The following is a 23486-nucleotide window of genomic DNA, read 5'->3' on the forward strand; positions in this document are numbered from 1 at the left end:
AGAATGAGAATATTGTTGTGGACAAATGGAAAAGATTGTAATCTAGAAAAACAGGCCTTCTCAACAGTATGTTTATGTTCCATATACACTCAGTTCTGGCTCAGGGTTTTGCTGCAATCTGTGGTTCTGCTGAGATGTAATGGAAGTCCAGCTTGCTTTAATGGCATCCTTCATTTCATCAGCACTGTTGGCTCTGCTCTCTCTCGTCTTCTTCTTGGTAACAGATCCCCATAAGGCAGCTGTCTTCTGTTCCTCCCTGTTCCCCTGGACAACTTCTACTAACACACACTTTCCTTCTAGCTATACATTGATAGTGCTAATTTAAAATGTCAGCAAAGAAAATATTTCTGTTCAGTTCAATATACAGTACAGACCAAAAGTTTGGAATTGAATTCAATGAGAAAGTGTGTCCAAACTTTTGGTCTGTACTGTATTGCACCACCAGTTTGAAACAAATGTAATCTCAAGACACTTTCCGAGACAAATAGATCAGGGCCTGTCATGTCAGAGAGTGATTTTGGGGCTGGGGGTGGGAGACTTCTGTCCTCTGGAGGTTTTTTATGGACTGATTTTGCTTTGAAAATTTCATCCTATAGCTGCTTTTTACTTTTAATAAATCTTTTTATAGTCACAAATCCTTGCATCTGAGAGTTTTGGTTTGATAAGTGTCCTTCAGTTTATAACACATGTTTTCTGGTTCATGACTGAGTCATTATTAAAGAGCATGTTCTGAGATTTTAACTCTCCTTCTAATTTTAAAGGGCCAAAATCCTTAGAATAGCTTGTTTGGGATTAATGACCTTCTTGTATGATTGTAGAATATTTGGGGCTGGTCAACTGCAAGACCTTTCAGCACTAGCTGAATGACCAAAACACACAGGGTTAAATTTGACAGAAGGGAGGGCTTTGGGTCAAACAGGGCCATACTAGCTGACTTGACAATTTTGTACATTTGGTTATTTTTCCTTGAAAACTAATTAGATGCCATTCCCATTTACATTTTTTATGATTTACATAAACGTGCATGTATCTTTAACAAAAACCAAACTGCTTGGTTTTATATTTGTTAGAACTTGAAGAAGACTTCATTGGACATCTGCTACATCAGGAACTGAAAGTATTTTTCACGTCAGTCAGAGAAACTTCTCCTTTCCAACCTCACCTCACTCTGAAAAGACAGCTTAGTCAGCCATGCTCTGCAGAATCAGCAGTCAAAATTATTTTGATTATTTTAACATAAAAAAAACTTAGGAATACAATTATGGTATGATCCTTAGATGTTAGAATTCTGGTTTTCATTTATGTTTCTGTTTTTGATCATTTCTTATTAATTTGCTTAGATTTACCATTTTAGTTTATCCTGTGTTAGTTCATTTATTCTTATTTTCCCTTATATTCACGTCTCTTTATGGTTTATGTCGGTTCCAGGCCTTTCTCCCTTCATTTATCTCTGGTTTGTTTATCTTTGTCCTTTCCCTCAGCCTGACACTCTCTCCCCTGCTCAGCTGTGTCCCATCTCCTGATTCCCCTGTCAGTTTTCACACTCCTGCTTTCCCTTCTCATCTACTTTGGTTTCATTGTCACTTCCACCTTTCCCTCAGTATTTAAGCTCCTCAGTTTGTCCCATTCCTCCCAGGGTCCTTCAATATTTGTTTTTATTTTTCAAAGGAAGGCAGCAACTGATAATACAGTTCATATGCATCAAATACAAAATCAATCCAAACATGTCACTGTTTTGATGACATTATACTGTAAATCCAGTGGGGATCTGTACACATAACTGCATCACAGTGCATCAACTTCAGGATCTGGAGGACATTAACAATACAATATCAAGATGTTTACAAGAAGAACGTACATTTTCCCAAACCACAGCATGCCAGATTTCTATTTTATGTAACAATTCAAATATTCTCAGTGAAGTTGAGAATAACATGGCTTAAAATAAAACACATTTTAGAAAAGACACCAAGGGACTTTCTTGAATCCCACAAGAAAAAATCAGAAAGCATTTGATTCAAAATTATAAATGCCTTTTATTCAGATGATTTTTTTAATTTGTTTGATTATTCCCTTTTTAAATGAATGACAATTGGAATGGTCCCTTGGAAGAAATTCCCTTCAGAGTTTGTTGGTAAATCTTTACAATTGCACTTAGAATCTTCTTCATTTGATGCAACAACAGTAGAAAGCCAATGATACATCAGCTGACGGAGATAATATTCCTAATATGCTGCCTCACGTCAGCATATTAGGAATACATTTTCTGCTGTGTAATATTTTCTGTTGTGATCAATAATTTGGAGCAAAACACGATGTGTCTATATGAAAAACTTTCATCAGAGCAAAATGTAACTGTTTCTAAAGCCAAAAACAAATTGAACAAAAACCTAGATCAAATATGCAATAATTGGCATTCTGGGGTAAACACACAACCAAATAAAAATCATATACAAATTAAACACTTACTCTTGGTATAAAAAAATGGATGTGAAGTTTATAAAATGACATGTCTGACTGCATGGAAGCGTTTGTTTGATTGGATTCAGACTGGCTCAGGCTTCAACAGTCCAACACTTCCTGCTCTTCTTTGGCCCGGGTGTGGAGGAGGGAGCAGCACCAGATATTAGCTATTAGATATTAGCAGATATTTACTACTTGTAAAATGGTGAGTGCAGTCTCATTCACTAACTTCATGTCATCCTAAAAACTCTTTTTTTTAACATTACAAGTTACAATTTTAAAAGAAAGATAAGGTTATACAGCAGGTTATGCTCTTTAAGATTAGTCACAACATTTAAATGAAAGGACAGTATAACATGTAGTCCATGGAAGACAAATGAAGAGCAATCAGTGCAATTAGCATCAAAATAATCCCTTTCAGTTTTCCCTTTTATGTTAGTTATTAATTTCACAAGTGTAAATCAACCCACTTATGTTCTGTATGCCTGATGATTACAAACAAGAAGTTACCTTTTAAAAAAATCAACAGATATAAGGAGACAGTTAATCAGGAATATGCTCACTAAACCTGGTTGTAAGTTTTGGCTTAAAGTCTAATAAGTTCCACTGAACATTAAAGGTATAATGCTAAGGACAGCGAAAAAGAGCATTAATGTTACATCCAAGAATTTAATGAATCCCGTATTGATCTGTTTTTTTAGCAAAACAAGAATGATAATGGAGTCTTTTACTTTGACTTCTCAGTCAGTTTTTATGACAGTGTCAGTTAAAAGAGAATTTAGTGTCCCATAAAGTTGTACATTTTCAATTTGATGACATTTGGGCTCAAACTTGTGTAACTTTGTGTGGTTGTATGTAAAAACGTATTAAAGTTATCTATATGGATTCATTAAAGAGTCTATAATTAACTGTGTGTTATTTTTGGGCTGTGTTTTAAGGTTGTATTGTATATCTCTGGTTCAAATGTTATCAATAGTAATACATCAGAAAAACAGCAACAAATAGGTTTAGTAAGATGTGATGGAAAGTGGCTCAGTGGAAGTGCCTCTTTACCCACAATCCCTCATTCAGAAGGTCACTTGTTTTAGACCTATGGCCTGTCAGTCCTCAGAGCGACTGGTAGCCAGCTGTCCTCTTTCTGCGGCCCAGCAGGTACACTATCAGCACAATGACAATGAGCACCAGCAGAGTCACTCCCACTGCGATGGCAACGCTGTAGTCAGGCTGGTCCGCTGGGCAGAGGTCAGCTGGGTGACACACAAAAAGCACAAAAACTCAGTGATTTCATAGAAGTGCTTTAACACTAACATCAAAAACCCAACTTAACATCTGGTTGTCCCATTTAAACTATGGTTCAATGTGTGGGTGAATATTAACATGTAAGATCTTTCTAAACTTAACATGCAGTCAGAAGATTTTGTGGCAACCCAGTTGCTAATAAAAACAAGCTCTGTGGAGAGGCTAAGAGCAGTCACTATCTTACCAAGATCAGACAACACTCAGCCAACCTGTTCACCTCCTCCCTGTGGTGGCATTATGCCAAGAACCACTGAGGGAAGCGACACGAATACCTCTGAAGAAGATCCTGAACGCAACTTCCTTCTTCACAAAATGCCATCAAAAATGGAGTAGTGGCAGAATTTTTAGTTTGTGGGATTTCTCTTTTCTCTTTAACAAAAGACCACAAGCTACTTCTCTCGCTAGCACTAGGCTTGCGCGTCTGTTTGGTTGTTTTTACCCAGAATGCTCTTTGGTACAGTTTGCTTCCTGTGTTTGGAGCGGTTTCCGGTCCACTTAGCGTTCAACTATTAATTTGATATTTCTATGTGGACCAGACTTTACATTTCTGGTCCACATCAGAGTTTGATCACACATTTCCACTGACCCAAATAAACCGGACTTTCTAGGCAAACAATCTGGATTCTAATTAAAGCTAACTAAAGAGGTGGAAATGCACCATGAAGCTCAAAATGCTGAGTTATGCTAATCATGTTTTCTACTGCTCTGACAGTTGCAGTAGATGTATACTGACATAAAGGTTTGTGGATATTGGTTGATTGTTTACAACAGCGTCCTGTATAAAACAAAAAAGACCAGCGTCACCATGGAAGGAAATGTTATTGGAGAGAAACATTTCTATAATTTGTTCATATCAGGTGCTGTGGCATTTGAAGGCTGAAGATGTTTTGGCAGAAAGCAGTTTTGGTCTCGACCAGCTACCATGTGAGTTCATCCAAAATAAAGAAAATCACAAAGTTACTTTCCGCAGGTAAGACACTGACTGCTCAAAATGTTCAATAAAATCCCTTTTAAAAAACGAAAAATTTATTTAAAACTTGCACTCTTTCAGTCCCCGCTGGCACACATTGTGTTAAGTTCAACTTATGTAAACAACAAGTAGAAGGTTTAAAGACTGGTTGACTTGTTAAACCTGCTTTTCCTGAACTGCAGCATTTTGACCAAAGTGTTGCAAATCATGAGACCGTCAGAGAAGAAGCAAAGCCCATTCGGTTCTGGCCTGGCTTCACTTTAACATACTTTGAAATATTATTTAACATGATGAAGGGTTTCCAGACATCAACGGGTAAATTACTGTTTACAATTGGTATTATTCATTCAAATGGAAGGAAGTAAATCACATAAATCTCATTGCTTGGGTTTTGAAAAGGTGTCCTTTTGTGTGACACTTACGACGGCCAAACTCATTCTTAGTGACATTGAAGGCTTGTATTCTGTTGTTAGAGACTTCTAGGCTCAGTCCGTTTCCCATGAAGACAGATTCATCCTTGCAGGAGTAGGAGTGTCCGATCTTTGCCGCAAACAGTTGCACCGAGTCATTCTCGGCACTATATTTCTGATTTCCTGAAACTTCATGACAAGGAAACACTCAGGTGCTGATTGGAGATGACATAATGATGAGATGACATTTAAAGCAAACTTGTTGGACCACACTGGACTGAAAAAAGGTTGAGAGTTACTGGGATCACATGCTTCTCAGACATATAACAACGAAAGTCTAAATTAAGCCACAAGGACAAACACAAACCAGGAAGAAAGCTGAATTTTTTAAATCCTGTTGAGAATGCAGTGAACAAATACAAAAAGTCCAAAGTCTAATCAGCATGATGGAGTGTCTTCAACTCACCTGAAAAGGAGTAGAGCAGACTGAAAGACACAGCATTAAGATAGGCAGTGTTATCAGAAACATTCTGAGGAAACAAAAGAGAATAACACAGCTGGTTATTCATTTGCACTTATAGCAAAAGATTTCACAGAAATTTTGTTTGTATGTTCAGGAACGCCACAGATCTGAATGTTACCCATGTGCATCACTGCTTACTGACTCTGGGCCTGGCAGTAAATCTTAGATCAGAAAATAGAGCAAACAACAGATTCTGGATGTTGCTGGATCTGAATCCCAGCACATCTCAACAACGGTCAAACTCTGAAGAAGGTAAGAATCAGACAGAATAAAAAGAATTCCCAAAAGCAAATAATCACTCAACGAGGAATAATATCCATTTCTACCTGACCAATTTCAGAGGAAGGATTTTTACATTTTGTCTATTAAGATTTATTGTGCCCTCTCGTATACTGCGACAGAAAATAAGTCTTCTAAACCTAAAATATAAATTGCTAATAATCATTACCTCCTTTTTAAAACAACAACTTGATCAACAAAACAGAATACTTTGTTTTTAAAAAGCTTCTCAGTGACAACAGCAGACAGAAGGATGGTGCTCCTTCCAGGTCCTGAACCAGGAATTTTTTTCTTGTTTTTTTTTTTTGTATACACGAAATTTAGAGGCTAACTGGACATGCTAATTATAGATAAACAAATGTTTGTTATATTAAGCTAAAATCCAGGAGATCTACTTTTCGGGATTGCAACTTTACATAATTTTTCAAAAATGTATACAGAATTTTATATTTGTTCTCTCTCTCTCATACAGAGATAAAAAGTAAAAATATGAGAAGTTGGGATTTTAAGCTCCTGTGTTTCACCCAGAGCCCCAGGATAAAGATCGGTGCTAGTGAAGCTGCTCAGCGTCTGGAACAGAGCAGAACTCAATCTTCCCTTTCAACAGCTCTGCAGAGTGACCTGCCTGTTGTCCGGGTAACCATGGTCACATTTTACCCACAGAGCGAGGTGTTGTGAAAGGTTTGTCATCACAACATTCTGTCTGTGTGTTTAGACTGGGGGTCAGAGAGCATTACAACCAGAGCAGCCGTTTTTGCCTTGGGTACAGCAAAGCAAAATTTGAGTAGAACTATAAGGCAACACAATCCTTCAAAACTAACAGCTTATTTTTTAACTTTTTTAACTATAGGACATTTGCTTAGATATTTAAATAAAACAATGATAGTTATATTTTTACTATAAGGTTTTAAAATCAAGAAAATCACAAAGATGTTACATAAATAAATAAATCTTTTTTTTTAAACTGATTGTTCACATTTAATAGAAAGTTACATGAAAAATAATTAAGACCTAGCAGGCCATATGTGGCTGTGGAGCTGCAGGTTGCACACCCCCAGTTTAGGCCAACATTCTGGTATCCTCCCATCGGCTGCTACACCAGAGGTTTAACACAACAGCTCCTTTTTAGTTTCTGTTGGAAGCTCCTGCATAAAAACCAGAAAGTATTCATGGGTTGAATGTTATTAATTCAGATTAATAAAATTAGTATCCATTACCAAATAAATATAAACAGTCTTGAGATCATTTTAGCTCCTGAAGCTACACTTTCATTGACATCGCTTAGTAGGAGACTGAAATGAACAGCATAGCTGTACTAAAGGGCTATTTCGCTGCCTTAAATGATTCTTACTGAAATATTGATTAGCTCTAGTTCATGATATCTTTAGTCAAACCTTGATTAAATCTTAATAAAAGGCAGGATATTCCAAAACCATGTTCATTCTGTCAAACCCTTATTCTATTCTGTTCATTTGAAACCTTTATATGTATACATTTGCTTTAGGGATTATTAGACAACAATGTGAACAGGTAGGAAATGATCACCAATCCATCTGCAGGAGTTATCTTAAAACAATTCTGTTATCCTAAAAAGGAAAGAAAAAAAAATCTAATCTGTGTTGACAGATTAGGTAGCCACAGCTGTGGCTACTATCCTAGCTTGCCACTATCATTGTGTGAATGTGTGTGTGAATGACTCAATGTATTGTGAAGCGCTCTGGGGGTTCTCTGGACTTGACAAAGCGCTATACAAGTACAAGCAATTTACCATTACACATCGCTCTCATATTATCCTTAGTTTTCCCTAAACAGTATTCTCATCAAATAATATTTTATCTGTGGAACAATGAGCTTCAAGTACCCATTTAACACCATATCAGCTCAACTAAAGCCATAAAATGCACCTGTAGCCCTTTTAACAACGTTAGCTCAGGATAAGGTCAACTGCTAAATAGATAGTTCCTGTTTACAGAAGTCAAGTTGATTTCCTCATCAGCTGACCTGTTACCTCTGGAATCTTTTCTTTCATGAGTTCGCGATTTCATTTGCTTGACTAAATTCTACTTTACTGAATTGATATTTATTTGACTCCAGTTTGTTTCAACCAAACTCCAGCACTAACGCAGTCAGAAACCTGTTTTTCTTCTCAAGCACAGTGACTTCGCCCAGTAGTAACATCCCTCGTGTTGTTTCTTGTTTGTTTGGAACCCAACCAAGCTTCTCACAACAGAGAATGGAGGAATGAAGAAAACCTTACATTTAGGTCATAATCCTTTATCCAGGAAACAGACATAGCGCAAAGATTTTAACCTATTTTGATCATGGTGGAACGAAATCAGTGTAACCCTTTTAAAGCAATTAATTTCCCAATGATACATGAGCAATGGCCTACCAACTTTTATTCAGACTGGATCATTTAAACCACTGAGTGAATTCCAGAGATTCATTTTTCTCTAAATTGAGTTTCTATGAAACAATCTGTTAAAAAGTTGGTTTGTCATCATAAATTATTTACATAGGTGAACTTTTGTAGTCAAGCTACAATAAACACCTGCATAGTGGTGAAGATTGGTTCTCTCAGAAACACTGACTGGTCCACCAACTTTCTGAGAACCAAATCCAACCATTTTTCCGGTGATGGTAAAAAAACAAACAAAAAACAACTAAAAAATACACTCACTACTCCTACAGTCTCAATATCTAGGATTCACAAACATTTCCATTTTACCCCAACAGTCCTAATATGATCCTACAGCTGGAAGTGGAGTCTAAAGAGCAAAAGACAAGGGATGTCTTAACAGAGTACAATGACTTAATGAGACATAAGAAGGAAAGAGTGAATATTAAGTACCTTATTGAAGAGGAAGGTGATGAAGCCCTCTTTAAAGGAAAGGGTCAAGTTGGCTTTGGTTTCCTTGCATTCACCAGCTGCAATAGTTTGGCTTGGGATGATAATGAAGGTTCCATTGACCTGAGAAAGATTAAAATGATTTTTAAAAAATCTTTTTTGATTTTGAAGACTTGAATTAGTTGAGAAGACTTTAAGCAATCTTTGTTAGTAATAGTTGATGAAACAAACCGTCTTTGTTGAAAGTTTGATCTGTAGCGCCATCTGAGCCATTAGGCAAACCACTCCTTTGTCTGTCTTCAAACTGTAGTTTCCTACAGTCAGATTGGTAGCTGGAGTAGGATGAGGTGGTATTGTGGGAGTGGTTTTAGGAGTCGTGGTGTTATGGGTTGTGGGTTTTGGAGTCGTGGATTTATGGGTTGTGGGTTTTGGAGTCGTGGTATTATGGGTTGTGGGTTTTGGAGTCGTGGGTTTATGGGTTGTGGGTTTTGGAGTCGTGGGTTTATGGGTTGTGGGTTTTGGAGTCGTGGGTTTATGGGTTGTGGGTTTTGGAGTCGTGGGTTTATGGGTTGTGGGTTTTGGAGTCGTGGGTTTATGGGTTGTGGGTTTTGGAGTCGTGGGTTTATGGGTTGTGGGTTTTGGAGTCGTGGTTTTATTGGATTGATCAAATGCCTCTGCAGAACTCATAGTAGAAGGTAGTTTGGATCCATTTGTGTCATTGGCCAATGACAGTGCTTTAAGAAAAAAGACATAAGAAAATTAATCTCATTCTAAAGCTTAACTTGCTGAAGCATAAATTGTGAAGTGACAAATATATAGATAATGTAGAAATTATTTTGACCATAAATTGCCTATGCACACATGTTTATTACAGATTTCTGATTCCATGAGCCCATAAATGTCTGTTATGTTCAGTTAAATAACTTTATCATGCTGGTTTTCTTTTACATTCTCACAGAGTATCTGCCCGATGTCTGATGTTGACAGCAGACAGTGAAGGGACACCACATTTCTTTTAGACTTTAGGATTAAAAAATTGCGATCTAACAAGATGAAAAGAATAAACAATGTGCTTTGGTTTTGTTTATATCAGCAACAGAATTTCCTGTATTTATTCAGGATAATGGATGCATTAACAAGCAGATGTATGACAATGTTTTTTTTAAAGCACAAGATCAGTCTATCTATGGTAGCTGAAGTGCTCAAGTTTATGTTGCCACTTTCCTGTGAGGCAGACAAAGATTCTAAGCATAGCAGAAAAGTGAATAGAAACCAGCTCTGAAAAACACACTAACATGAAAAACGTAAATTCCTTTCTAGAAGATGACTTCACTTATGTTTCATAAGCCTGAGCTTACATGGATTATTTGACAATTAAAATGGAATTGTCCACTGTAAGCTGCTCTTTATTTCACTTCTACAACATCAGCAAAATGAAAACATTTATGCAGAAACAGACATCGCTCATCTCCCAGCAGTCATGTGACTCAGAGTTGTGACTCTAAACAAAAGACTGCAGAGTTCAGAGTTTTAAACAATCCAGGAAGTCACACTGCGGTCTGTTCTGCAAAGGTTCTTACAGCAAACACATCAAACTCTGCCATACAGCGATGAAACTCCAACACCAGCTCACTATTCTATAGAATCACACAGTATGTCAGGTATTAAATAAAGTAACAGAATATTCTGGTTTTACTTGTATACCACTCCACCAACTTTCTACTAACTATTCAAATTTGTTTTTGATATTTTTACTCTTTTCTGGCCAAATGGACCCAGACGTTTCTCCTTACCTGTGAGAGCACAGCAGGCAACAAGGATCAACGCAGGAATTCTCTGCATGGTGACAGGTCTTGACTGACAGCCTTGTTCACTGTTCTTCACACCAGCCTGTTATGCAAAAAGTGTGATGCACCTCTTTCCATAAATACATGCCTGAGTCAAGGCAGTGCAACAGCAGAGGAAGCACAAACAGCATACTTCAAAATAAAAGCAACACCCGTTAATGTGAGCTGTTAAATAGTTTTGTTGCCTATTGCAATAAAACTTCCAGGTGGAGTTAAGCTATTCAATGATTAACTTTTAGTAGATTTTGATTTATTTCTTTTGTCAGTTTCAAGTTACGTCAGTGACTTTTATGGGCTTTTTAGTCACACACACACTCACACTGCTCTTAACTTTACTTACTAAGTGTTTTGCTGTAAGTTATAGTTTGCTGTTTGTCACTGTACCTTGAATACGGTGAAAATGATGGAAACTCAAATCAAATTCCTTGTTTGAATTTGCAATGCAGTTGATTCTCATTCTGATTTATAAAAGGGTACCAACAATTTTGTCCACATGTGTAAAAACTCACCAATTTGATACTTATTTTAAAAGAATACACTTACCTTAGATCTATAAAGCTCATTATAGTCTAATTTAATTAATGGACTCATACAAAGCATTCTGAGCCACTCCACCTTTCCCGTCTTTCAACAAATCCAGCAACTTAACAGTAGATTAGAATATGTAACTTAGCCATACTTAACAGCGCATTTCAGTATTTCAAATGTAGAATGGTATCTTTAGCTCCTTAGATTAGAAACAGATCAATTCTATTCTAGTTACAATGCAGTCCAGTGAGTCTGAGTAAATTATGAAAGGTCCTTTATTAAAGAGCTGTCTGAGTATGAAACAAACTGAATCTTGGCTTTAGTCGCCCTCCCTCATTCTGAGCAAAACATGACATGAAGTTCCCGACTGTAAATAATAGAGATTGAGGAAAGTGAGCATGGCAGAGTCACCTGGTGAAGCCATGAGCCTGACACTCTCCATGTTTCCTCTTTCAATCCACTTGATGGCAAATAAATTTGCCAGACTGGATCCTCTTGATCAGGTTCGGCTGTTTTACTTCAGACTAGAAAAGCCTGATGTAAATTAGACTTTCCAGATGTAAATTATCCCCAAAAAACAATAAAGAGTAAGAGAATCATATGAATCAGCTAAAAACTGTGTAGCTCTACTCCACCTGCCAGACTCACTCCAGTATCACCAAACTTCAATGTCCATCTAATAAACAACGAACTATGCAAATTTACTAGAACATGTTAGAATAGTTTTTAATATTGCATATCCTTATGCATGAGAGTTTTTTTTAAACTTGTTAAAATATCATATTGTACACATTTAAACCAGGAAATAATGCTCTTTAAGATTAAATCTCTATAAGAAATACAAACTTAAATTATTTTTCAGGTTTTAATAAACTTAAATTAGGGTCCTGTGCCCTCATTAAAATGTAAAGTGTTATACCAAACTACACAACTTTCAGTTTGTTTCTCTCATTGTAGATACTCAGCAATTTGAGTTTACAGCTGTTCTGCAGATGAATAAAAAAAAAAAAACGAATTAAAATCCATGAAGTTCTGGGTTATTCTAGAAGGTAAGACATATTTTTACTACCTCTATCAAGTTTCTCTTATAATGATATCTAAAAAAAGAGTAAAAATGTGCATATTGCTTTGATGTAATATTGCAATTTTAAATGTTATGTTTTTATTAGATGTAAGTGGAAAATCATGTTTCACGAATGTGTTTCACCTAGGGCTAAGGTTCCTGAAATAAATGGGCTTTTTAATAATATTTTCATTTATCAAATGGGTTTGTACATATTACAGCAAGGTGTTATGTGTCATATTGAGGGGCTTTTATTTTGACAGTGCAGAAAAGGAAGTTCCTCTGCTCATTCTGAAGTTACAAAAACATCCGAAGCTCTTCAACAGACAGCAATACTGAAGAATCGAAACCGAGTGAGAGCAGAAAGGGCAGGAGGAGAAGCTTACAGTGAACTGAAAGTGGACTGAATAAACCAGAAGGTTTCTCTGGTCTCCTCACATGATTGCCCTGTTGTGCTATTCAAAACTATCAAGCAGCAACACACACACACTTTCAGCTGGAGGAAGGGTGTGTTAGTGTTAAAACTCTGCTCCTTTATGTTCGAAGTCTCGAGTTAACAGTCCGCCATGCTTGTGATGAATTTTTGTTGCGTCAGAACTAGAGTGTGTTCAGTTTTAGGGAATGAGAGGTTACTTAAACATCTCTTCAAATCTTGAGGTCATAAGTCAGTTTATGCTGCTAAGTATTATTTATGAAAGATGTTTTTCACATTATTACCTCATGGGTGGTTGAATGCAGTTGTTATAGCTAATTATAGGTCGTGAATATCTTGTGTTCAGAAGGATAAATGAACACTATCAAGAGACCAAAAGAAAAAAAAATTACTATCCAGGCAACTTGCTATGGTATATTCTTAGGCATCAAAAACAAATTAATCCTGTACATTAGAAAATTAATAGATTACTTTAGATCTAAATCATGGGTATGAATAATTTTGTGCTTACGTGTAAGACTGTAATACATAATCCAAGTTATGACTATCACTATCTATTTATAAACCTAAATCACAAAATACTCATTATGGTGGAATATTTCTTGAAGTAATGCAGCTCAACCTTAACTCAAGATGTTTAAGTAGTAAAGTTCGACTAGTACAATGCTGATGATGACTGTGGTTGCTTTCAGAGGGGATTTTGCTTGAGATTGTGGTACCAATCCTACAGGTTGTCAGTGTAGCAGCAAGTTATTCAGCAGCTGCTACTGGGTAGCAGCTGCAGTTCTCTCAGTAGTGTCTCTGTAACAGTTGAACCGTATAACAAATGCAGTTCCAGTAACAGTAGCAGAAGTAGTGTTAGTATTATCTGTATCAGCCCTAAAAGACTATATGTAGCACTTTTCTGTAATTTGGGTTTCATTCAGCTGACAAAACGTGAAGGATATTTTCTGACATCATGTGACACAAAAAGAGGAAGTAGGGGTTCTTAACCACACTTTGTGACAGCGTTTAACGTTTGCCCTGCTGTTGCTGTCAAACCTGTTCTCAGCTCAGTCTTGGGACTGGCTGAACATCCTGTCTGTCAGATGTGCAATCTCTAACACAAGCACTAACATGTCAGGCTTTTGTCTCCATGGATTTCATTTGTTTATTTGGTATTTTCAGAAGTGCAAGTAAAATCTGACCTCACGGAAACCTCTCTGGAGATTTCAGATTTGAGCAATAGAAATATATGCTAAATGTATAAAGTACATTTATGGCCTTAGTAGGCCATGTGAGTTTTCACATAGTTACAAAGTAGAGAAATTAAGATCAATTTAGATTAGTGGAATTTAAATAATGTTAAGCTTTAAGAACTCTAAAGGTCAAACACATTTTTCTTTTCTTTTCGTGTGTGCTTTTGTTAATCTTCATCTTAAAAACTTAGGACATGTAGACTGCAAAAGTATATTAGTCTAATTACACATTAGCAATCTCTCAGTATTTGACAAAGCTAATGCTGCACCTATTGGAGGACAAAAAAATGGTTTAATACATTTTTACTAGCCTGGCCATTGCCTTCCTGTGCAATTCCACTCAAAAAAAGGTTCTACCAGGCCAATCAGTGAACAGAAGGAGAATATATGAACAATGACGTCAATTTTCTGCGCTGTTTTAGAATTGTAGTTTGCTTGTTCTGCTAGCAATGGCAGCGGAGGAAGTGAAGGAATCTGTTCAGTCCATGTTGGCCACACTTCCAAATATTGAATTAACATGAACAGCTGCCTCACAGTGGATGATGGTTGTTTACAGCGCATGATATTTCTGGTAAGCTCCTTAGCATCAAGCTAGCGCATACATTGTAAATGTAAACATTGTATTTAATTGAAAATAGTAACTAGTTTAATCAAATTATTATCAATACTCACTTTTAGTAAGTTACTTGAACTTTGTGGAGGAAAAGTCTCACCAACTCACTCTACATGAGCTGGGTTAATTTTTGATAATTGTGCTTTTGCTGTTTTGGAATGCACTTTAACAATACTGCATCCAGCAAAGAGCTTTATTTTTTTTTCTTTCCATGCTATTTTCTACTTCTCCCCTCACTACATTTCAGTGGGAAATATTGAACACTGTACAAAACTGCAACACTTCAACTTAAGAATATGATTTACCATGGAAAAGTCTGGACCAAGTACCTTATTCTCATATAACTTGTAATGTCAAGATGTCTTTGCTGGCCTGGGAACGCCTTGGGATTCCCCTGTAGGAGCTGGAACAAATGCCTGGGGAGAGGGAAGTCTGGCCCTCCTTACTTAGGTTGCTACCCCACAACCCGACTCCAGATACGAGATGAGATGAGATGAGATTAGAGGTTTTTGCATAATTTTCTTAAGTAAGGTCAATTAATTAAATTCTACAGTGTACGTCGTGGGCAAACATTAGCAATTCGATAAAATTTAAAACCTCAGCACAGTCCAACCTCCAGAAAGCAATCATTTCTCAACAGCCGAGAGCCCAGATTCTCTTGACAAAGCAAAGTGTAGCACAAACTGGTTTTTAACAGGCTACATTACTACTGACAGAAGTTTTGAAAATGCAGCACCTCTTGCAGACGAAGAGGTGCTGCAAGTGGATGATTTAAGTTCCTGGACTCTTCCAACCTGAGCAAAAAAGAGGTAAAAAAGAGATTTAGTGTTAGGGTTGATTTGAGATGGAAGACTTGCAATGATGTGGTGAGGAGATATTGGCTCTGACAAAAATCAAAGGGAGTAGATATTTTGGACATGCGCAGAGGAGGGATGGTGGATTAACTAGAGGGAATAAGTGGAGATTGGAGCAGAAAAAGAGCAAAATCGCAGTTCATGAAGGAAACAAAAAGAGTTTGTTGAGTTATGGAGGAGGGTGAGGTGGAGGCAGTAGAGCCCCCTAAAGGAAGCCATGGGAAGAACAACAATTGAGCAAATACGAAATGAGAGGTTACATGCATCTGGGTTGCATGAGATTCATTTTACACTTTCCCTTTCTCAGTGCAAGTTTGATTCTCACAATACAATTATATTAATTCTACTACTAGAAGACTTCTATATGTACACATATATACTAAGTGTATATGTTCACATGTAGGATAAGTACTCTAAAATGGGTCAATGAAAAGAGAATATTTCCCCCTGTTTTTGTTTATATGTTAAGAAGACTATGTTCCATGGTGTAAAGCATGTTCAAATATTTTATGTATTGCTTTGAATGCGCTGGAAAAGTATTAATGTCCTTTATTTTCATTTGAACTTGTCCTGCCCGGCCATGTGGCACATAACTTTTAGATAAAGAAGGACATGGAAGTAGAACAGAGAAAAAATGAAGAGAATACAAGATAACACCCTTGAAGTCTGCTTTAACACCTGCAGCGAATAAAAAAAACAGAGAAATGAGAAACCACAGAAACAAACAACATATGAATATATAACAACAGAGTCACTGGAAAGTACAGAGTATTAACTAATACAAGATGTATTTGGTGACAACTGCAGTTCAACACAGAATGGGTAGTAAACACATGAATCCAAACAAGCATTTATGACCTTTTCATTTTTTCACAGTTTTATTACTATTATTATTAAGATTTTATTTGATATATCAGCACAAAGTAGAGCATAATAGTGGGTTATAATTGTTACCAAATAAAATCAAAAAGATACACAATTATTAAATAAATATCAGTTGAGTATGATTTACTCTGTATAAATCTAGCTGTGAAGACATTAGTTTTATTTTTGCATTTTATAAACATGCATCATTTCCACTACCTCATCAGTTATGTACTATGGATTAGTCTATCTAAGCAACTACTTCTAAGTTTATTTTTGTAAAAAAAAAAAAAAGGACAGAATGTGTAATAAATTCAAGGGATGTGTAGGGTGAATGTTAAAAGGATCTAGGACTACTTGAACTAATTGGCCTAAATATGTTGCAATATTCCTATTACCTAAAAAAAAAAGATGTTCGTGATACGCTAAAACTCACAATTAGTTCAAAAATTGACATCTTTTGTTATATTTTTCACCCATGGAGGTCAGAATTTTTTTACTGATGGGTATACGGATTCCATTTTGTATTGGAATCTACAGAGTAAACACAGGAAGGCTAACTTTACCCAACTAGTTCTTTATCATATTGCATTAGACTCGTGTGATTTTAGATAATGCCACACTGTGTCACTATTGGCGGTAATTTAAAAACAAATAAAAATTGAGGCGAATCTGGATAATTTCCCACATGAAAGAAAGGAGAGCGCAGTGCGAGAGCCGGAGTGGAACGCAACTTCCGAAGGACCTAATCTGTACCCTGGACGTTTCTCCAGGGTACAGACTTTACACTCATTACATTTAGTCATTTACACCAGCAAAACTAACAAAGGGTCTAACAAGTGATCATAGGTGATCGCTACCTTAACGAGCTAAAAATAAATGCCGTGCTGTCGTGCTGAGACTGGCAAAGCTGGACGATCTCTGAAATGCTAACAGATCTGACCGGACCCATGGAGGTCCGGTGTTTGCTGTTACCAACACCCCAGACTCTAAACAGCACAGCTGTTGCCGAACTGGACACAGCTCTACAGACGCTGGGAGGAACGTCAAAGACAAGCAGCGCTAACACAGCTATTACTACCGGAAATGCTAATGGAGATAGAACACCTGTACTGAATGTGAAACCACTACCAACACCGAACAAAGTTCGGATCCTAAACAGCTGTTGCCGAACAGGACATAGAGCTATAGAAGTACTTACCGGATTACACAGTCTGACATTAATTGTTTCATTTACAAAGCTGAAGGCAGAATCAGCAGCAAAACACCAGCTCCTATGGTCAAGTCTGTCCTCTTCTTCTGTTTGGTCTCCTCACCTTCATTACCTCTTGTGATTTCTACATTCCGATCGATTTCAAAGAGCGTTACTCATCATTTACCCAGAATGAATTGCAGGGTGAACAACGTGACATTCCTGTGACATTACATTAAACTGTGACATTAAACTTTATAAAAACTATAAAAACTAAATAACCTACAATATTATTACTGTATTGTTTTTACATCTAATATAAATATTCCCCAAAATATTATAAAATGTATATAAAATGTATATTATATAACCTTATTTGTATTTCCCAATTAAGGTCTATTTTTATAACTAACTAATTGTGGATCAATTTAAAGTAAGTAGGATGTAGTGGTGTTTTTAGGAATAGTCCCATCGAGAACTTCCAGTTTTAAAGCCCCGCCTTCAGTGACGACAGCATTAAGAGGAAGCTGTGCAATACCATAAAAGGAAAATTTGCGCGCATGCGTAGTTGTGTGAGTTTTGTTTGAAGTGAATTGGTGCTTGGAACTGCCCTACAACCTGCAAAGTCGCCAAGTATTTGTTTTTTTTTTTTCTTTTTACAACACATCTTTGTAATTTGCTCAGGTGTGTTTGGCGCTTCTATGCATCGCAGAGACGATGTTAGGCCATCATTATCAGAATGCGGACAAGTCGCAGCAACTAGTCAACTATGTGGAGGATTACCTGGAATGTGTGGAGTCCCTGCCTCTGGACATACAAAGAAATGTTTCTCTGCTTCGAGAGATTGATGCAAAGTATCAAGGTACCGTGTCTGCATGTTTTCGCTTTTGGTCCAGTTTTGGAGGTAGAATCGGGAAGCATTGACAGCTGAGTGGAAAGGTTTGTTGAAATGGAGGAGCAGGCGCGAACCTTGCGTTCCCATTTTGTGAGAAGCTTGCCGTCCTTGTTCCTCCCCAACCTGATAAACAGTACTGTTTTGTGTTAGATGTGGCCAAACACACAGCACGAAGCAAATGTTTCAGAAGCAAGCACCAAATCCGCCAGCGGGAATATGTTTGTGCCCCATTGCTGTGCTACACCAGACCTCATAAACTGGTGACGGTATTTAATATTTCTTTATCGCGGCTCTCCCATATAAAAGCCACGACAATGAGCTATATTTATCTGGAAACACATTTCGTCAGTTGCAAAATCGGCTCAAGTATATTGCAGAAATCACGGCTGTGTAATCGAAAAATACAAACTTTCTAAGTAGAAATCCGTAATCCTGAACGCCATAAAGCTACCGGGAAGATTATCACTGAAAACAACGTTTAAACTTAAAATGCGTATAAAAACAACATAGCTTTGATGTTTTAAGTGATGCCGAATTTGGAAACACGCACTGTAGGCGGGTGTGATGCTTATGAATGTATTAATTTCCCAACATAATCTTGTTTGTGATTGTATTTACTATAATCTACAGTCTTCATCGTGTGATCTGGTCCTTAGTCGATATAGGGGCAACCGCTGGTGCACTTCTTATTTGCTGCGAAACACGAGGCTCTTAATTTCAATAACAACGAGACAGGGGGGGCCAACACGGTTAAGGTGTTGCTTCATCACTGCAGACTGGTGAATACAAAGCACACATTACAGGAAACAGAGCTTCAGTCGTCATTGTTGCTTCGAGTCGAGGCAGGGTGCCGAGCAGACTCTACGCAGAAACGTCCCCGAACGGCTCGTGTCGGGACGGATACCAACACACCCGATTGATTGTGATGAGTTAGAAATCTTCGGGGACTTGAACATTTCCAACTCGCTTCTCCGTTTGCTCCTTCTGTGAACCGCAGAGCTGGACAGGCTCTGCTAAACAGCCCCCCCCCCACCGCCCCTTCACAGCATCTGGGTGCCGTCATTTCCTGTAGGCAGGGAATTCATTGCGGCTCAGCCCTCCTCCTCTTATTTGACCGTTCTTACTGATAAAGTCCAGCTCCTGGTTGTCCCGTGTGTGGATGAATCTGGAGAAAATCCCCTGAGACTTTTCTTCAATCTGTTGATTCCCACAGTCCCACTTCATGTGGGGACCAATGAAGACCTCTGATGTGTCTAATGTTGCCTCTAGAATATTTACTGAACTGTGAATGAAATATCTACATAATTATGGAAATTTACATTTTAGAATAGCTGAAAACTTTGTAATTTAGTCTAGGGTGATAACAAAGGTGTTAACAGTCTTGGTCGGAGTGAAAGGTGAGCATAGTTATTCTGTAAATTCAGATTTTGGAGGTCGAATATTGTTACAAAAATAAATACCCTCCTTACTTTGCAAGACCTTTCAGCTGACTGTGGCCTTTATGGCTCAGGAGGTACCAGGTACACTGTTGGAGATTGTTTGTTCTGACTATTGCTCTTCTATGCAATTCTGCTTGATTCTCATTTCCCTTCAGTGGTCCAGCTGGGATTTGTCCCATTGAGTTCAATGTCTTAGGATAAATATTATCGTTATTGTTTCAAATTTCTTTGTTTGGCTAGAGAAGGCCTAATCCCTAATAAACAACTGTAAACCTGGTAAAATGTTCAAACATTCATATTAATTTGTGTACTTGTCCTTTGCAGAGGTGCTGAAGGAGGTGGATGAAGTGTTTGAGAAATACAAAGGTGAACAGGACTCGGCTCAGAGAAAGCGGCTGCAGATCCAACTGCAGAGAGCGCTGATCCTCAGCCAGGAGCTGGGAGATGAGAAAATCCATGTAGTGACTCAGATGACCGAGCTGGTGGAGAACCGTTCACGCCAAATGGACTCTCACTCCCTCTGCCTCCAGGAGCCCAGCGAAGCCGAGCGGCTCACCACGGAGCGACGGTCCAGCATCCAGGAGTCCCCGGCCCCTGAACGCACCTCCAACCGGCGCCCGAGACGCCAGCGGAACAGCGAGAGCCGTGACTCCACCCACTTGTCTGCCAACGGCTCCCTGGTGGATGATCCCGTGGATGAACTGCCCCTGCCCCCGCCACGAGAAAAGAAATCCAAGTCTTCAAAGAAGAAAAAACGCAAATCCAAGCAGGAGCGAGACGCCTCGCCAGTGGACTTCACCATCGACCCCAATGAGCCCACCTACTGTCTGTGCGAGCAGGTCTCCTACGGGGAGATGATCGGCTGCGATAACGACCAGTGCCACATTGAGTGGTTCCACTTCTCTTGTGTGGGTCTCACCTACAAACCCAAGGGAAAGTGGTACTGTCCCAAATGCAGAGGAGACAATGAAAAGACAATGGACAAAAGCCTGGACAAGAACAGAAAAGATCGCAGGTCCAGGTAGTGACTCACCGGGAACTAGTCTCCATCCTGAGGAAAGAACAGGTGCTGCTTTAGGAGCACAAATGAATAATTAGCCACAGCACTTAGAAATCAAGAACTTGGACGAATGAACTGGTTCCTGCAGGCTGCTGGGAGCCAAGCTGCTTTATATGAAGCTGCCCTCTTCCACACAATTGCTGTTTTTATAAGATTTATTTTAGATTCAAGATTTGTTTTAATTTGAATAAAGTATGAAGACAATAAAAACTTTCTTAGACTTACTTAAACCTTGTCGCTCTGGACTAAATTCCTGTGAAGAAAGATAATCCAGTTATTATTAAGTTTTGGCTGCATTTTTTCTTTGAGGATTTTTAATAAGTTCTGCCTGATCAGAATCTGTGTTGAACTCTCTTCATACATTGATGAATTCTAAAAGAGAGCCTTAAAAGTTAAGTATGTTCATCAGAGACTCAGAATTTTATTTGGGAAAAGATTGTTGATGGGAGATTGATATAAAATTGTTTGTTTTCACCATTATGTATTTTTGTTTTATACCCATTAAAACATTCAGTGGTTACAAACTTTCACTTTTTATTTGCTGGGAAAAATCCCAGAGGAAGCATTCTCCTAGAATACTGAAACTGTGCTGCTGATGCATGTTGGGGTCAGTCACCTCTTATGACCTGTAACTTAAATACAGTTTTGTTCATCTTTTGATAAATAATTTCTCCCTAGTTTCAATACTGAGAATTTGATTAGGTTCCCATTTGCTTTTAAAACTTTCAGAGATAAATGTTTTCAGGGGAGTTAGAAATTTTAATCATATTGTCAATTTTTTGAACGGTGAAAGAATAAATGTTACTTTCATACTGTAACATTTTTCTTTTTTTTTTTTTCTACTTCTATGCCATTTGCCTAGTTTCAATTTAGTTTATCCATTTAGCATCAATTCACAACAAATGTGACACTTTTCAAGTCATTATTTCAATTATGACTGAATTGAAATAATTTCAACTCAGTCATACATGCATTTCAATTGATACTTATCAAACAGTACATTAAGCTCAGTTTATAATTCAAATTAGTTAAAAAAATTTCTAAGGAAACCCAGTCCAGTAAAGCTTTGAGTCATTGACCTGCAGCATTCATTCCTTCAGGAACAACACAGTGACAACAATCACTTGCTTTGTGTTGAGTTTGCAGCAATCCCTCCTACAGAGCATGCATGGAGCAACCCTCCCTTGGTCTTAATTTGGACCCTTCTAGTTTTTTTCTCTGTGTGCTTCGAGGTTTTTTTTTGTGTTTTCTCGAAATCTAATGGTCTGACAGGACAACCTCCAGCTTCACTCCTGTCCAACCTTAACGTTTTGTCACACTCCTCCGAAGACCGCGGGAGGGCTAACAGGAAGAAAACCTCCAACAGAACCAGACAGACCAGAATGCACAAGAAACACAAGAGCTGATGTAGGAATTCTTTCAGTTTTAGTTCAAATTAATTTTATTTTGTTAACCCTTCAGAATCCATCATCTACTTTGTCCTGCTTATTAGAGGTGAGGTTGCAGAAGGAGGTTGTGGACTTCTCTCCCCAGAAACACTCCCAAGCTCCTCATAGTGGATCCTTAAGGAAAACTATTAAAACCATTGAAAAAAAATCTAAGCTTAAAGTCAGAATTCTTTATCTTTAGTGGCCCTAATGTTCTGCCATAGATTCTAGTGGGTTACTGTATGAGAACAGAACCAGAGTTCTGGTCACAGTCTATGGAAAAAATAAGTTTTAATATATTTTTCATGTTGGATCGTAACTGGGTTGCAAGTTAAGTTTCGAACTGCAAAGATGAGCTGTAGACAAACCAACAGTTTGTAATTTATTAAAACAAGCATTAATCTCAACAGGCAGTTAAATGGCTTCCAGAGATCTTAGCTTTAAGTAAAGCCTTACTTAAAGCTAATGCATTTTAGCTAAAGCTGCTTTTTCTTTGATTCTGAGTTAACTAGTGGTCAAGCAAAAGAAAGTATTACATTACTGACCTGGAGACAAACTTGTTCTGTTCCAATGCAAGGACAAAATAGATAACCAAATAGTTATTGTCTGTAGTTTTGATTTTCATTAACATGTCAGATCATTGAATAAAGGTCTTGTGTTCCCCACCGCTAGGAGAGCTCTTTAAAATAAAAACAAATTTCATCTGATCACTCTACAAAGCAACAAACACAAAATCAGTTTTGTTGTAATTTATGAAAGATAAAACATTAAGCAAAAAACTTACATCAGTCAGATTTAAAATCTTTAAATTAGGAATGTTTAAGAGAAATGGGTTGTAGTGTTTGTATTTTAACAGCTTTCTAAAATAACATCACTGATGTCTCCCACTCCATGCATGAAGCTGTTGCTGAACTGGAGAGTTCCTTCAGCAACAGACTGCTGCATCCCGGGCGCACTAAAGATCGTAAATCCTTCCTCCCAGCAGCTGCTACACTTTATTTTCATCACTGCTCTCAATACGTTTACATTACAGGCATTTGTTCAATCATTTGCAGTTTTACTCATTTTAATGACATTTCTGCTGTTATTGCATCTCTTTTTCTGCACTGCACTGATATACTGTATTATAAAGTGTCTTTACTTTTTAATATCCAATACACATGAAAATTATGTACATTTATAAAAAGTTATACTCAGATGCACATCTCGAGTCAGAGTACACTATTTCCATTTCTGAGAAC

At 37.7% G+C, this 23486-nt stretch overlaps 2 protein-coding genes across 3 annotated transcripts; one reads left to right on the top strand and one right to left on the bottom strand.

Annotated features, from left to right (window-relative positions):
- Positions 1 to 1637: 1637 nt before the first annotated feature.
- Positions 1638 to 17550, bottom strand: LOC102233348 (macrosialin-like). Of its 2 annotated transcripts, XM_023346047.1 has the most exons (8): positions 17434 to 17550; positions 15251 to 15308; positions 10586 to 10682; positions 9024 to 9526; positions 8796 to 8915; positions 5609 to 5672; positions 5155 to 5331; positions 1638 to 3710 (listed from the first exon to the last, which is right to left on the bottom strand). In XM_023346047.1, exons 1-8 carry the CDS (start codon positions 17463 to 17465, stop codon positions 3571 to 3573), a joined length of 1191 nt encoding a protein of 396 aa, XP_023201815.1. In that variant the 5' UTR covers positions 17466 to 17550; the 3' UTR covers positions 1638 to 3570. The 2 variants fall into 2 exon arrangements, with proteins under 2 accessions (XP_023201815.1, XP_005807956.2); XM_005807899.3 differs by lacking the exon at positions 15251 to 15308 and having other exon boundaries at positions 17434 to 17548.
- Positions 17551 to 17999: 449 nt separating this feature from the next.
- On the top strand, positions 18000 to 21604 carry ing2 (inhibitor of growth family member 2). Its single transcript, XM_005807898.3, has 2 exons — positions 18000 to 18286; positions 20083 to 21604. The coding sequence occupies exons 1-2, from the start codon at positions 18142 to 18144 to the stop codon at positions 20781 to 20783; spliced, it is 846 nt and encodes a 281-aa protein (XP_005807955.1). The 5' UTR covers positions 18000 to 18141; the 3' UTR covers positions 20784 to 21604.
- The last annotated feature ends 1882 nt before the right edge of the window (positions 21605 to 23486 follow it).

The sequence above is a fragment of the Xiphophorus maculatus genome, chromosome 14, assembly GCF_002775205.1.
Source record: "Xiphophorus maculatus strain JP 163 A chromosome 14, X_maculatus-5.0-male, whole genome shotgun sequence".
NCBI classification, from domain to species: Eukaryota; Metazoa; Chordata; class Actinopteri; order Cyprinodontiformes; family Poeciliidae; genus Xiphophorus; species Xiphophorus maculatus.